Source organism: Psammomys obesus, unplaced genomic scaffold (genome assembly GCF_907164565.1).
Source record: "Psammomys obesus unplaced genomic scaffold, mPsaObe1.curated_primary_1811, whole genome shotgun sequence".
Classification (NCBI taxonomy): domain Eukaryota; kingdom Metazoa; phylum Chordata; class Mammalia; order Rodentia; family Muridae; genus Psammomys; species Psammomys obesus.
The window spans coordinates 11,954,224-11,969,835 of record NW_026596244.1 but is presented as its reverse complement, the minus strand read 5'-3'; the positions used below and the strand labels follow the sequence as shown (position 1 = coordinate 11,969,835).

The following is a 15,612-nucleotide window of genomic DNA, read 5'->3' as shown; positions in this document are numbered from 1 at the left end:
CCGCCGCCTGAGCACTCTGGACCCACATGCATTTCCTGGAGCCGCCTCAGTCTGTGGGCTGCAGGAGATGGCACTTTTAAGTTTGTTGCTGGCTGGGAATGGTGCCAGCTAAGTTTGCATGAACTTAATGAAAGCTCATTTTCCTGCTGTGTCTAGGATGTAATTTAGTACTGTGTGGGCTAGGCCTGGGCTGAATCTGCTGTGCTTCCCTTCACTGCAGGAATAATTTGACTGTCATCGACATGGTTGGTGTGGAAGGATTTGGAGCACAAGAGCTCTTGAAAGTGGGTGGAAGGCTTCCTGGTGCAGGAGGGTCCCTCCGATTTAAGGTGCCAGAGTCCACCCTGATGGACTGCCGTCGACGTGAGTTCACAGGCTTGACACCTGCAACAGTCTCTGACTCATTCAGTAACTTATGGTTTTCTTGAAGGACTGAAGTTAAGGCTCGATACTGAAACCATAGAGCTGGTTAAATTCTATCCTGTATATAGATTAGACTGAGTTAGCAACTTTACAGTTACATTTTAAGTTGTTGACTCTTTCCCAAAACTCCCAATATAAAATATGCTTTCATTTACCTCCAAAAGTTTGATGTTTTTTATCTGAACTGTTTCTAGTAACTGATGATTTAAAACAAAAGTGTGTCTAAAACCTGGGGTGGTGGGACACACGTGTGAAGGTCAGAAGTTTAGGGCCATGTGAGGCTACTACTTAGCAAGTTGGAGGCCAGCCTGGGGTGCTTGAGACCCTGTCCCTTACCTCATCCCTGGTTCAATATAAATGAATGTTCCAGGGTCACGGGTACATGATACCTTGCCGTAAATCTAAACTATGTAGCTCCAGTAAATCCAAACTATTTGAAGAATAAAACATATGAGTTTCACCTCTAGGGCTAAAAGAAGAATCTTCTTTTGAGAAGAATCCAGACATTTTTATTGTTATTGTTTTATTGTTATTGTTAGCCAGCATTTTTATTGTTTCAGCATTATCTAGCGATATCTAGAGGTGATAGAATAAGAAACTATTCTGCAAACAGGGTGGAAATCAGTCTTTGATTTTCAGCTTTTCACATCTTTATGACGTTTTTGACTCAGTAATGACTGAAGTTAGTTTTGAAGTTTATGTCTACTAAATAAAATAACTTGTTCCTCACCAGAACTGAAAGACAGTAAGCAGATTTTATCTATTACAAAGACCTTCAAAGTTGAGAATATCGGACCTCTTCCTATAAGTGTGACATCCCTGAAAATCAATGGCTATAACTGCCAGGGTTATGGATTCGAAGTGCTGGATTGCCACCCGTTTTCACTGAACCCAAACACCTCCCGCGACATCAGCATTGTGTAAGTGCTGGGGTCATTTCATTCAGGTCATGGTGGGCTTCCAGGAGATGCCCAGCTCCTCAGAAAGACAGCTTGGGCTGCTATATAATATGTCTATTTTAAATATTTTAAAAATATTTTCATATGGGCGTTTTGGCTGCATGCGTGTCTGGGTGCCATGTGAGCGCTTGGTCCTAGCACTCACCAAGGAGGCTGGAAGGCATTTGATTCACTGGAACGAGAGGTAGAGATGGCTGTGAGCTGCCATGTGGGTGATGGGAATGGAGCCCAGGTCTCCTGGAAGAACAGCCAGTGCTGCTAACCACTGAGCCATCTCCCAGTCCTGAGTATTGCTTTTAGGCTTAAGTTCTGCTTCTGTTCTCATTTTGCTCTGTAGCAAGAATTAAAACCAGTAACTAATCATTAAGATGAACCACTTTCCTTAGGTTCACCCCGGACTTTACCTCTTCCTGGGTCATCCGTGAGCTGACACTGGTCAGTGCAGCAGACCTAGAATTCCACTTCACACTCAACGTGACTCTCCCTCACCACATGCTGCCGTTGTGTGCAGAGGTGGTTCCCGGCCCCAGCTGGGAGGAGTCCTTCTGGAGGCTCACTGTCTTCTTTGTCAGGTAAACTCCTGCTCGCCTGCCCTTCTCGGGCAGAGTGGTAAAGGCTGTTGCAGACTTAGGTGGAAACTCAATTGCGTTGAGTCCTCCAGCATATGAGTGGAGACAACACAGTTCCAAGGATGTGGTAAGATTGGGGGGGTCTTCCTAAGAGCGCTGTAGGACCTGAGGTGTAAGTCCGGGTTGTTCCCACACACGTTCATTTGCAGACACCGTGGCAGATCTGAGGGCGGACAGTCTTGCTAGCTCAGCCCGGTGACTGCTGACATCACAAGAGCACAATGATCCCTTAACAGTGACTTTACTTAGAAAATATGTCTAAACATTGAATTGTCATGTCAACCTTATGAGTATGCACATTTAAAAATGATTGTTTTTAAAATTTTAATTTATCTATTTTTACTTATTACAATTCACTTTGTATACCAGCTGTAGCCCCCTTCCTCGTCTCCTAAAATCCCTCTCTCCCTCTTCTCCTCTCATGCTCTTCCCCTAGTCTACTGATAGGGGAGGCCTCCTCCCCTTCCATCTGACCCTAGCCTATCAGGTCTCATCAGGACTGGCCTCATTGTCTTCCTTTGTGGCCTGGTAAAGCTGTTCCCCACCTCAGGGGGGAGGTGATCAAAGAGCCAGCCACTGAGTTCATATCAGAGACAGTCCCAGTTCCCCTTAATATTAAAATATCTACACCTAGAGAAGCTAAGCAAGAAGGAGGATCCTGGCTCAGATGCACATTCCTCATTCAGAAAGGCAAACGGGATGGACATCAGAAGAGAGAGAACACAGGAAACAGGACAGGAGCCTGCCACAGAGGCCTCTGAAAGACTATCCAGCAGGGTAGCAAAGCAGATGCTGAGACTCCGCCAAACTTTGGGCAGAGTGCAGGGAATCTTATGAAAGAAGGGGGAGACAGAAAGACCTGGAGGGGACAGGAGCTCCTTGTCACAAGGAGAGCAACAGAACCAAAAGATCTGGGCACAAGTTTTTTGTTTTTGTTTTTTGTTTTTTTTTTAACCTTAAAGAAACATCAGAAAAGCCAGGTGCTATGGCACATGCCTGTTATTCCAAAACTGTGAGTTGTGAGGCCAGCCAGTCTACAGAGTGAGTCTAGGACAGCCAAGGCTACACAGAGAAACCCTGTCTCGAGAAACAAAGACAAAACCAAACCAAAACCAAACTAAAACCAAACCAGAAACAATGTCATACATTTAATAAAATGTATTGCCATATCTGTAGGATTTTTGTTGTTGTTGTTGTTTTGTTTTGTTTTTTACGTAGTCTCATGTTGCCCATACTGGACTCAAGCAATCCCCCTGCCTCAGCTTCTGAGTAGCTGGAACTCTGGCTGTGCTCTACTGTGCCTGGCTTATGGTGGGTCTTCTTAATGCTTCCAGAGCCGTATAGTAATGACTGGCATTGTGTTCTCCCCAGTTTGTCCCTGCTGGGTGTGATTTTAATCGCCTTCCAACAAGCACAGTACATTTTGATGGAATTCATGAAAACAAGGCAGAGGCAAAATGGCAGTTCCTCCTCCCAGCAGAACGGTGGTCCAGTGGATGTGATCAGCTCCCATTCTCACAAGTAAGGGGCCTCCCCCTGTGTGGGGTGGGTCCATACCGCTCACTTCTGATTCCTCTCAAGGTGATAGAGTTTTGTCTTCATCAAAATTTTGAGACTTATGTGAACAGCTCCATTATTGTCTTAGTCCTTGTGTGTGGTCTTGGTTTATTGGTGGCCTTGTCAGTAGAAAACCCATGCGGCTTTGAAACGGGGGATGCTGGCACCCCTCAGAGCACAGCATCAGCTGCCCCAACCCTGTGTATTAGAAACAGAACTGAAGTGTAACATACTTTGCATTCATACTAGATGTATTTTTCTTATACCCAGAAGCAACTGCAAGAACTTCCTGGACACATATAGCCCATCTGATAAGGGCAGAGGGAAGAACTGCCTTCCAGTGGGCCCGCCCCTGAGCAGGCTCCAGAACGCTGCCAAGAGGAGCCCAGCCACCTATAGTCATTCTCAGAAGAAGCACAAATGCTCCTTCTACTACAGCAAACAGAAACCCAGTGCATCCATGGCCAGCAGTGCCAGCGTTAGCACTGACGACAAGCAGCCTTTGACCCTGGCAAGTGCCATGTCTGCTGCCAAGGAAGACATTTGCACTGATGTCATGAGTGAGAACTGGGTTGGCCTCAAATATGCCAGTGGCACGAATGTAAACTTGCAGAAGAATTTAACCCTTCCCAAAAACATACTGAACAAAGAGGACAACTCACTGAAAACCACAGTTGTCGATCATACTTCTTCAGAATGTAGTATGAAGGAGGAAATACAGACATGTATGTTTCCTAAGGAAACTGATGTTAAAACTTCAGAAGACGTGGCTGAGCTCAAGGAACAGGAGCCCTGCCCACAGAAGACTTCTAAGAAGCCACTGGAAAGTCCTTTGCCCAAAACCCCACCCCAGTACTCTCAGTCAGACTTGCCAGAAGTTTCCAGGAAGCATGGTAATCTTGGGCCCCTGCTTGATGCCTGTTCTCCTCTGTCTCTTGTCTGTTGAGAGTGAGAGTGGTCCCACCTGTAACCTTCAGGGCAGTGGCATGCTGGCCTCTCCCCTTCCTCTCCACTCTCTCTCTCTCTCTCTCTCTTCTCCAGATCCTTATACTGTAGTACAATCCAGTTCTTTCTGATTCGCCGTGAGACTCTTTCCGCAGCACTCCAAGCCATGGGGTCACAGGGGAAAGCCGCTGTGCCTGGCTGTGATCTTTGGGGAGCTGAGTGAGTTTGTGCACAGTTTTAGCAAAGGCAGTGATCCTGAAAGTCAAAACGTGGAGTTTTAACACAAAGCACTTGTTTTGTAGACTGCTCTAGCTAAGAATTTAATGTTTCAGAATGCGGTGGGCCATACTCTCATATATCACCGTGGGGAGGATGCTAACACATTTCTGTTTGTGCTCAAATTCAGGCTTTTTATAAAAAAAATGGTCACCTCCCATAGGGTTTCTGACTCAACAGACCTGTGCCAGATTTTCTCTTCCTTCCTCTTTCCGTCCTCTCCCTCTCTGGCTGTCCTGGAACTGGCTCTGTACACCAGGCTGGCCTCAAACTCAGAAGTTTACCTGCTGCCTCTGCCTCCTGAGTGCTGGGATTAAAGGTGTGCACCATTACACCAACGTTTCTAATGGCTGCAGTGTCTCCTGCTCTTTGGCCTTGCTTCTTTAATGGCATCGCTTGGTTAGAGAAAGACAGATGCTCTTGTGTGATAGGTGGTTCAGATGACAGAAGGAGGAAGTCATTGGCACACCCGAGCTGATGCCTGCCACCTCTGCCAGAGGGCTTGTACTGCCTTTTCTTTTCCTTCCTCCTTTTTCTCTCTCAACTCAGTTGTCTTTTATGTACTTCTTTTAGACAGAGTCTCATTAGGTACCCCCTGTCTTGCCTGGATCTCACTTTGTAGACCAAGCTGGCCACAAACGGATCCACCTGAGCACTGAAATGAGAAGTGTGTGCTCCCAAACCAGGCAGGCTTTGATCTGAGCATCTAGCTACTAGTACTTGTTGGCCAGCTTCATGTCCCTGCAGGGAAGTATCTCTTAAACGGTGAACTTGCAGAGAAAGGTTTACTTAGGGCAAGGTTCTAGGGTTCTAGTCCAAAGCCAGGTGGCCTGTTGTCTTAGCTTCTCACTGGAGTTCGGCTGGCAAAGTAGAAAGGCTGCATCACAATAGCACACCCTCATCATGAGCCAGGAAACAGCAAGGTAAGTGTAGGGGAAGGGACTGAGGTCTTGCGACACCATGACAGCAGGGACCTGAGAACCTCCCAGGAGGCCTGCTCCCAAAGGTACACTGCTCCTCCCATCGCGCCAGCCTGGGGACCAAGTTGCAACCATGCAGCTCTCATTGCTGATGACCATTGATGCCGCAGTGAAGGCATGGAAAGGTTGTAAGCTGGCTCTAAAGAGCTTCGTGCATTTTGACTCTCCCATAAAGGGTATTCTGATGTAAGATGGCTGGGCTTCTTTGAGGGGCAGGCACTATTAGAGTTGTTGGGCAGCCCTCACTCTGCCTTCTCAGGGCTAAATGAGCACACTCCTTATCCTTATCCTCTTTGTCTGTTTGAATGGTACTACATGAGGTTTCCCTCACGACTGAAACCGTAAAACACTTGTTCCTTTTTGTCTGGCTTCTCTCGTTTATACTGTCTTTAATGTTCCTCAGGCTGTGTCTTTTAAACAGGACTTTTATCCCACTTAAAAAAAAATATCATCTTAACTAAAGTAAGTGTTGTGTCTGGCAGTGTGAAATGTAGCCCTGTTATACAGTTTTCTATTAATCCGTTGGTGGCCAGCAACTGAATAATGACAACACAGCAATGTTAGTGACGCCCCGCTTTAATATCTTTTAAAGATTGTAGAACTTTTATATAAGTATATTTGTAAACAAAGTGAAATTCTGGAGAATTGTGGTTATTAAAAAATTGTGCCTAAATCTTACTAAATTAAATGAGATTGTCATTTAATGGAGAATATGAATGGGAAAATACTAGGAACTGAATCTTTTCATTTATTGAAGGAAATAGCCAGCGAGTGCCTGTCAAGAATGACGTGGACAGTTTGGAGGCTGTGAAGGCGATTGACACAAAGGTGTCTTCAACGAAGAAGACTCAGCGAGCGTCTCCAGAGGACGCATGTCCTGAGAGGCAGGACACACCTTCAGCTGAGGTCTGCCGTCCCCTTTCTCTGTCCTATTAACAAGAGCATAGCATACGCCTCGGGCAGAGAACAGATACCTCTAATAAGTCTATCTCTTTTTCTGTAGATGATAGCAAAAGTTTGATGTGTTCAGAAAGTCTTATCTTCTGTTTTAACCGGTGATTGTGAAATGATTGTAGGGAACGGAGGCAGCTTTATTTTCGGGGGAACTAATCTTAAGCAGTAGTTAACTCCAGTGACAATAGTGCAGCAGAACCAGACCAGAACCTGTTCCTTCCAGACCAGAACCAGTTAGTACTGATAGCTCTTTTTCAAAGTTCTGGCTGTCCTGAAACTCACTGTGTGGACCAGACTGGCCTCGAACTCACAGTGGTCCTCCTGCCTCTATCTCTTGAGTGTATAATATAGATATATATATATATTCAGAAAGAAATGTTAGAAAGTTGTTAGTTCTTTTGGTTGTACTTTGGTTCCTAAAAAAAAAAAAAAACTGGTTACTTATAAAATTGGACCTTAATGTTTGACTTAAAAGTCATTCACTGTTTTCATGTTTTAATTTCCATTACCTGTTCTGTCACCCTCATGTATGTGCAGGCTCATGGAGGAATGTTCAGAAGGAAGGTTGTGACGTGGTCAGGCAGTGAGCCTGGTTATTTCTGAGTGGCTGCTCTGTATTCTTTAAACTTTATATCACAAACATGAGTCTTTAAATTAAAAGGAAGTAATACAAATTGAGTGTGCCATAGACCTTCCAGAGTAGGCTGAGAAAGAAAGGCACAGGTGCTTGCATCAAAACCAGTGCTGGCTGCAGGGTGCTGGGAGGCCCGGAGGGAGTGGCAGCTTGTACCAGGCACAGCACACAGGAAGGTCAGGGAAGGCAGGCAGCACGCCCTGCATGACCTCCGAGAGGACCCATAGAGGCACACGGGAGCGTCTGGAGGACCCATCTACATAAAAGGCATCCATACACAGGAAACATAGGAGAGAAGGCCAGGCAGGAGTTAGGGACAGGGCACCCTGTGGAGTGGACCTGAAGGAGCCCAACTTTCTGTATTAGAGTGCTCTAAAGGAACTAAAGTGATTGTGTGTGTGTGTGTGTGTGTGTGTGTGTGTGTGTGTGTGTGTACATTAGGGTATACATCCTATACATTTAGGATAGGGACTGAGTGAAATCAGAAGTTGAGCCTGCTGTCTTTGTCTATGGTCTTTGGAGACATGGCTGTTGCCTGCAGTGACATAGGACTCTGTTGAGATTGTGCTGGAAAGTACTGGACTCAGTGACTCCAAGGTCCCCTTGGGCTTATGTGGCCCTGAGAAGCAGAGGTGCTGCTGCTGGCTCCCTGCCTCACATGTATCCCAGAACCCCCAGATTCTTCCTCAGCTCCAAGACCTTGCTACTCCTACCCTTGGGCCAGGTCAGCCTTGTGTATGTAGGTCCTTCGTTGTGAGGGTCTGCTTTTTCAGTTTGTTGTTTTCTTCCATTCATCTTTTCCATCACGTCATTTGAGGGCTCCTATCCCTGGGGCTCCTCCTCCCCCAGATCAGTCCTGTGGGTGCTTACACTCCCAGCTCTTCAGGTCTGCACGGCTGTCCAGCCATCTGCGCAGTGGCGGCAGCTTGCTCCGAGGGTGCCAGCCTTAAAGGTTTCGGCGTTCAGAATGGACCTGGGAGCCAAGAATGTGCCCTTAGTTGGAGGGCAGATATTCTGATGCCCCATGTGGCTGACCGTGGTCATTTCCTTGTTGTTTCTGTGCCCTAATGATTTTGTGGATCTGTTTCTTGGGTCAGGGAGAGCCCTATTCACAGCACTGATCATCAGAGAAAGTCACTCAGCAAACATGGCTCTGAGGGAAGCCCTGTTTGCTTGCCTTGCACATTCTCAGGGCCTAACTTTGTAGCTTGGAAGATTGTAAAGATCTGTTTGTTACACAGAGAATGTTCCTCTAGCTCCCTTGGCAAATTTGGAAGCCATAAACTAAATTTTAGCCTTAGCTCTGGGTTTTATTTTTTCATAAGTGCTTATTTATTAAGAAAGGCAAATTAATGGTTACAGAGCATACAAAAGAAGAGGGAAAGGAATGCATCCAAAATGAGCACCACTATTTTATGTGATGTCTTTTGAATGAAAAATTTAAGACTTTTTTTGTGTAAGGTAGCTAATAGAGTAACTTACATATTAGCTATATGTCTGATTTTTCTTGTGGGAGTGAAAATTGAATGGGAAGCTGGTACTCTGTCTTTCTCCTGCAGGGGGCACTAGGGCTGCGCTTCCTTTTCGTTTCATAAGTAACTGTGAGGAATGACTTTATTCCTAACTCTTGGCTGTAGTCCTGATTCACCCTTGATGTCTGGGGTGATGCGCGCTAGCGAGTCGTTTCCATTTGACTTTCACTTGGGTGGCAGTTGTGTGTGCTGGCTTCACGCTGCTCCCTGAGGTATCGGCTCCTGCCACAGCCTCACCCCTGCCTTCCCCACGCTAACCTCATGTCTCCTACTGAGCCATACCCCTAGGCCATGCTGGAAGACTACTGCGCATGTGCTAGATGAACACCAGTGTTTGGTTGGGAGGTGTGTGTTTTGTTATTGTTGTTTTGGTGGTGGGAATTGCATCCAGGACTCCCTATAGTTTGAAACATTTGCCTTTGATATTTTACCTCGGGGAAGATGAGCATTTTTCTCTGTTTTGTATGTGTGTAAAATTAAGGGGAAAAAATTAAGGGAAATCATTCATCCAGAATGTCACCATTAGACACAAACTCTGTAAATGAAGTGTCCACCAGGGGCAGGCACGCTCGCAGAGCCTCCAACTCAGGCCTGGCACTTGTGGGTGCCCGCATGCAGTATACACACAAGCACTCTACAAAATGATACAAGATACAAGCTGACCTACACTGATCTATCCAAGCATTGTTAACTATGAATATTCTGGATGAGCTCATCGTTTTTCATCTTTCCTGTTCTCTCTTGAAGTTGATCCCCTCTGCCTACTTTTGTATTGGACGTTAGTTGTTTTTTTTTTCTCTCGTTTTCTCTAAGGACACTTCATGTGCACAGACTGTGTGCTCTAATGTTGTCGTTCGATAGTTCTACTAAATGTCCCTGGCCTGCCCTTGCCTACTCTACTGACGAACAGTCTCACTTGCTGCAGATACACTCTGGGAATAAGTCTGGTTTCTCTTTAGTTTCGTCTTTTGCTTTTCTGAAATCTGAGGGGACTTTCTCCATCCTGACTTGTGTTAATCACCGCCTGTCCCAGGGAACTCGTGGAGCAGCTCAGTAATGGGCGGTGGGTGGAGACTGATACCTCACTGCTTACGAGGAGCCAGGGACCTTGTGAGGCTCTCGGGAAACCAAGGCACGGGCTAAGTGACTGACCAAGCTGAAGGTCCCGCATGTGCTGTGCCCTTGGTCCTTTTGCTTTCTTGGTTTTTCCCTTATCCTTTCCTCTGGCAAGTGGCTCATGGACTCTGCTTTCTCAGAATCTCGCATGGCTCGGAGTCTGGCATGCCTGTATTCCTCTTCCTCATTTCATCCCCCATAGACTGTCACACTGAAGACCCCTGCTTTCCTTTGCTCACTCATCCTAAATATGTTCACCCTCTGGCTTGCACAGGCTGACATTTCCAGCCATGTTGATTTCCAAAAGGCAGACAGATGTTAGTGACCACTGAGCAGCCCCTGTTCTCTGACCCCACTTTGAGACTAGCTCTTGGATAGCACAGTTTCAGTACTTGGGGTGGCAAGCCTTTGGCTCTTATGGACAAGGTGGGCACAGTGGGGAAGGACACAGACAAGGCACCTCAAACAGCAGTCAGTGAAAAAAGCAAAACAAAACAAAAACAGTGTGGAAACTGTTGTTCTGCCCGAGCAGTCTTCTGTGGGCCTGTTTACCATCAGACTAGAGCCCTGTAGAAGGGTTCTTTCCATGTTGGACTTACAAAAAATTTAAACACCTTTAGAGTTAAAGAAAATTACTACTTATTTAATACTGGGAAGACTAAAAGAATATAAAAAAGAAAGCAAAACTTCCACAGTCCACTGCAGGTGTGGTTGACGCTCCCTGCCATTGCTAGGGCTCCTTTCTGTGTCACAGATGCAGAAGGTTCCGCTAGCCCAGACTTAGCACAGCAGGGAATTGAATGCCCGAGCTTTTCTCGTTCTCCTCTAAGCCCTGTTAGCCAGTTGTCTGTGAGCATGCCAAAGATCGCTCCTCTGATTTCTGGGCTGCCATTCCGGAAAGGACGGTGAGGTGAGCTCACCTTTGCTTTTCATCAAAGGAGCCTTAAGCACTAGAAGAAGGACTTCTGGTCCGGAGGTACACTTTTATCGGGCCTGTGAAGTCCAGGGAGGAGGCCAGCCCCTCTGAGCTGCAGACGGGCTGATAATTCCGAGTTTCCGTGCCTGAGCTCCACGTTGGAGTGGCGGAGAGTGAGAGAGAAGGCACACAGCCTGCAAGATAGGAAAGATGCTTTAGAAGGCAAGGGACTGGCCCATTGCCACCAACCAAGTCTGTGTCCAGATCACACCTGAGAAGTTTTAAGTCTATGTATACATAGCTCGTGGACCCGTAAGTGTCAATATGTTGCCCAACAGATGAAGCTCTTCATAACCACGTTTGCACATGAAGCATGTTCTGATTTTATCTACCCAAGAAGCTGTGCCTACTTCGGAACATTTTGTGGTGGCCTGGCTGTTCACACAAAGTTCCTCTGTAGACAAATTGGAACAGACATATAGCTTGTGCCTTCCTGGGTTATTCTGAATTCGCTTCAGCAGTTGATGCATTGAATGGCTGGCCCCATGTGGCCAGGCGGAGGCCACGGTGTCACTGCTCCCTGGCGTCACTGGCGCACCTTTCCCTGCCAGCCCCGTAGGCGTTTTCTAGGCAGCAGTTAGTTTCCCTTCACCATCTCCAGAGCCTGGAGAGTAGAGACAGGGAAGAAACAGAAACAGACTGAGAAAGGCCAGTCTCCTCTCTCACCAGAGTGGAGGTGTTTTTGTGGTAGATAGAGCTGGTCCTCAAAAGTTAAACAAATGAAGTCCTTAGTTTATCTTTAGACATAGTCTCATTAACACACAAATGTTTCCTTTTTCTTCTTCAGGAGGAAGATCCTTACAGGAAGAGGAAGCTTCAGGAGAAAAGAGAAGGAAGCACACAAACTCTCAATTGGAATAAAAACCGAACATGTAGAAGAAACAAGAAGAGGGGTTCTTCTCAGGCCTCCAGGTATGCCATTTCTGCAGCCCCTTCCGGTTCAATCTCGATTTCCACCTCACTTGGCTCTTCTCTTTCTGTAAGCTTGGGTAGGCAGTATAGCATAGCATTCTGACTGAAAGGTCTTTGCTGAGTTGACATTTTATTTTCTAATTGTAATTTTACTCCTTAAAAATCCTGTAATGTGACCTTTTAAGACTTTTGTTTTTATCTGTTCCTTATAAAGTGCTAAAAGCTGTGGGAAATTTTAGAGAACATTCCTGTACCATGGAACCATGAATTCCTTGTACCTTGTACCATGTTCAGAGTTGGGCACTATTCCTTGGAACCCTTCTGCTTAGGGATACTGTTACCTCAGACTCATTTCTTTTCGGGAAGATTAGGGACATAAGCAGTGTCTGAGGAAGCTCTGGGTAGCTGGGGTTCCAGAGGTAACCCCTAAATGTAATGTAGTCCAAGATTTGAAGATTTTTAACCAGAAAGCACTGTACTTATTCACTTTATATCCAGCAAAGGTGGCCTCTGTGTTCTGCGTTTTCATCCTGGACTCCCAGCACACCACATATGTGTGGTGGGGCCTCTAGCAGACATATGATACTCTCTTTCCTTATCTACAGTCAGGCTTTTCCAGTTCCCCAGTCCCCTTGTCTGGAGGATGACCCCTTGCAGCACCCCAGTTTCCTATAGAAAACCCCATTCCAAAGTCCTGACACCTGTCCTCAGCGGTCCCTGAGCAGCACGAAAGCCAAGCTGGGCGCCATCTCTTCCCCATACAGACTTTGCCTCTCTTGAATCCTGGCATCTGGAGCTATCACCAACTTAAGAGATTGGTTAGGTATTTCAATGTGCTGATTTTACAGTCCTCTAGTTTTTGCACATTTCAGTGGTGTGAGGTTTCCCTATGCTATAGTTGAGCATTCTGAAGGCACAGAGTACCCAGGAAGACTGCCACCAAGCTCATCCCTGAAGGAGGGCTCTGCCATGGAGCTCAACACTGAAAGAAGGGCTGTCACCAAGCTCAGCACTGAAAGAAGGGCTGTCACCAAGCTCAGCACTAAAGGAGGGGCCTGCCACTGAGCTCAGCACTGAAGGAGGGCCCTGCCACCAAGCTCAGCACTGAAGGAGAGGCCTGCCACTGAGCTTGGCACTCAGCTCATTCACACAGAGCCAGCAGCATGGTGGAAATAGCCACATGCATACCACATCCTGTATGGATATTCATCTGAGAGTTGGGGTACAAGATCCTATGTAAAGGAAACGTCAGTTCCTTTTGCATTCTCCTATGTGTATTTTCATAAACATGGTTGACTCAGATCACTTGAAAATATTATATTTTTTCTAAATAAGAACACATAGAAAGACAAGAATACAACTTCAGGTAATCTTAGGACACTTAAAACAATTCTGAGATCCAAGCAAATAATTAAATTCTTCAAAGGTAACTTGTAAGAAACCTATGTCTGCTCATAACTGAGAGCACAGGAGACCTAAGCAGACGCTGCCGGGCTGGGCTTCTGGGCAGCTGCTTCTGCCCACATGTTTTCTGCCATGATCGGAAGCCAGTGACATCCTGCTCTGCATCTTCCATGTCTGGGCTGCTTTTTCTCATCCCTCCCAGGGGCACTGCCATGCCTGTGCAAAGAACCATTTCATTGTTCATGGAGGCTTCTATAGTTTCTCACTTTATCAAGTGAGCAGTCTTCCCAGCCCTGCAGTCTGTCTTTCTACTAAGAAAATCTTAATTCTTTTCCTTGAGGGGCTCATGGCCCTGTAGCAGAGGTGTGGCTTAATGTATGAACTTCTCTATTTCACAACAGTGTGCTGAGTATGGTAACTGCTAAGCAAATGTTTGCAGATGAGGAAGAATATATTTAAACGAACACTCAAACCTCCCACCAGACACTAAGCAGCAGGTTCACACACTGAAAATTCAGGAAAACAGGCCCGGAGCCCTGGCTCTGCTCTTCAGCTGCAATTTTGAGCCACAGTGTAGAATCTGTTTTTCTCTCTGTAAAATATGAGCATAGATTAAGTGTCCCTAAATCATTCTAGTTTATGCGGTTGCAGGAGTGCGAAACAAAATAACCCTCTGAGTCTTGTGTGCTAGCCTCGTTCTGCCACTGAGTCACACCTCCCTCTCCCACATTTCAGGGGCCTCTCTTGCTCACCTTCCTCCCACAGCACTCGGAGAGGCCTCAGCTGTCCCAGGCCATGACTGTCCCCTGACTTACCTCAAGCAGGAAGTGTGCTTGTGTAGTGAGGTGGAGGTGTGACTCTTCTCCTGGCTCTCCCAGGTCTTCTGAGCAGAATGAGCTGAAGCTTGCCTGCAGTGAATTTGAGAGGTCGGAGCTGAGCAGTGACGTCAGAAGCTGGTGTGCACAGGACAGCACTGGGGAGACGTGGAAAGCTAGCATGGAAATGGCAGGCAGCTCCCCTGTGCGCAGAGAGGAGGGTATGTAGCACAGATCTGTGAATGGGCTCCTTGTAGTCTGTTCTTTGAGGGTCTTGAGCTTTCGAGGAGGAGCACTGTCACTTTACAGACCACAGAGAAGTGGCTCAGAAAGCGCTTGATCGTTTGAGCCTGAGCACGGCTGCCATCCCTGAAGTCTGTCCACCACCGACTGTCATTGCATACTGTTGAAGGAGCAGTGTGCACGGGCGGCAGGGCCCCTTGGGGAAAGGGCCAGCTGAGCCGGGTGTCCACTTGTGAACCGATGTTTCTTGCATAGCCCTGTAGTTTCTCAGTCAGACTGCTGGTCTGCCAGGGATCTGCTGGGCAATGCCATAGGGGCGCTATGTAGGAGGGAGGACAGCAGGGCAGGGTCCACTGAAGGTGGCAATCAAAGTATGATCTGTGATCCAGTCCACACCGACATTGCCACACACTAGCTCCTCTGTGTGCACTGGACACCAAGGCAACATTTGCTGTCCCTTTTCTCTGGCAATCCCTTGAAAGGTGTTGCTCTTCAGTCTTAATCGGACCGTCTTCTCATACACCAGTAATCAGCAATATTTTGAAATATGTAAATGAACATTTTTATAATAAAGGAGGGGCATTAGAAGCTTTGCATCTATTCAGTAGAATAGACTCAATTTTCTTGATAGAAATTTTGCTTATTTCTAGAACCATTGCGTGTAATTCAGTCTGTCTTGCAGTTGAGGCTCTTATCCCATGTGCATGCTAGGCAAGCGCTCCTCCACTGAGTTCCACACAGACCCTGGAGCCATTCTTAGATGAAGTTCCCCTTGGTCCCGCTGTCCACCCACGGGCAGCTGAGACCTAGCCCTTGTCCTGCTGTTCCCCTCAGTCCTGTGGCCACGTTTTCACTAGCTGAGCAGAGGAGGTGACCATACCCTGCCCTTCCTTCCCCCTTCTCCACTTGCTACCACTGGCACCAGTGGGAGCTGCGTGGGTGTAGCACGGCCCCTCTTTGCTTCTCCAGACAGTTACTACCAGAAGTCTGAGAAGAAGTGTGCAGACAAGTTTTGCTCGGACTCCAGCTCTGATTGTGGCAGCTCCTCGGGCAGAGTGCGGGCCAGCCGGGGCAGCTGGGGCAGCTGGAGCAGCAGCAGCTCCGACTGCGACAGGAAGCCTGTGGTGGATGCCCAGCACTGCCTGCTGCCTGGTGAGTTCAGGGACCCACCCACGGGCAGCCGGGGCATGGTGCAGGGAGCCTACCCCATCACAGCTGGTGCACCGTCCAGGGAGCCTACCCCATCAGAGCCGGTGC

At 47.1% G+C, this 15,612-nt stretch overlaps 1 protein-coding gene across 3 annotated transcripts in view; it reads left to right on the top strand.

Moving 5' to 3' along the window:
- Tmem131l (transmembrane 131 like) overlaps window positions 1-15,612 on the top strand; it is a 127,794-nt gene that overhangs the window by 101,917 nt on the left and 10,265 nt on the right. For all 3 annotated transcript variants that reach the window (XM_055596591.1, XM_055596590.1, XM_055596589.1), the window contains 9 exons: window positions 221-363; window positions 1,157-1,343; window positions 1,769-1,954; window positions 3,383-3,532; window positions 3,839-4,461; window positions 6,527-6,675; window positions 11,769-11,893; window positions 14,176-14,333; window positions 15,325-15,507. In XM_055596591.1, the coding sequence (XP_055452566.1) occupies window positions 221-363; window positions 1,157-1,343; window positions 1,769-1,954; window positions 3,383-3,532; window positions 3,839-4,461; window positions 6,527-6,675; window positions 11,769-11,893; window positions 14,176-14,333; window positions 15,325-15,507 (1,904 nt within the window). The remainder of the gene's footprint in view (window positions 1-220; window positions 364-1,156; window positions 1,344-1,768; window positions 1,955-3,382; window positions 3,533-3,838; window positions 4,462-6,526; window positions 6,676-11,768; window positions 11,894-14,175; window positions 14,334-15,324; window positions 15,508-15,612) is intronic.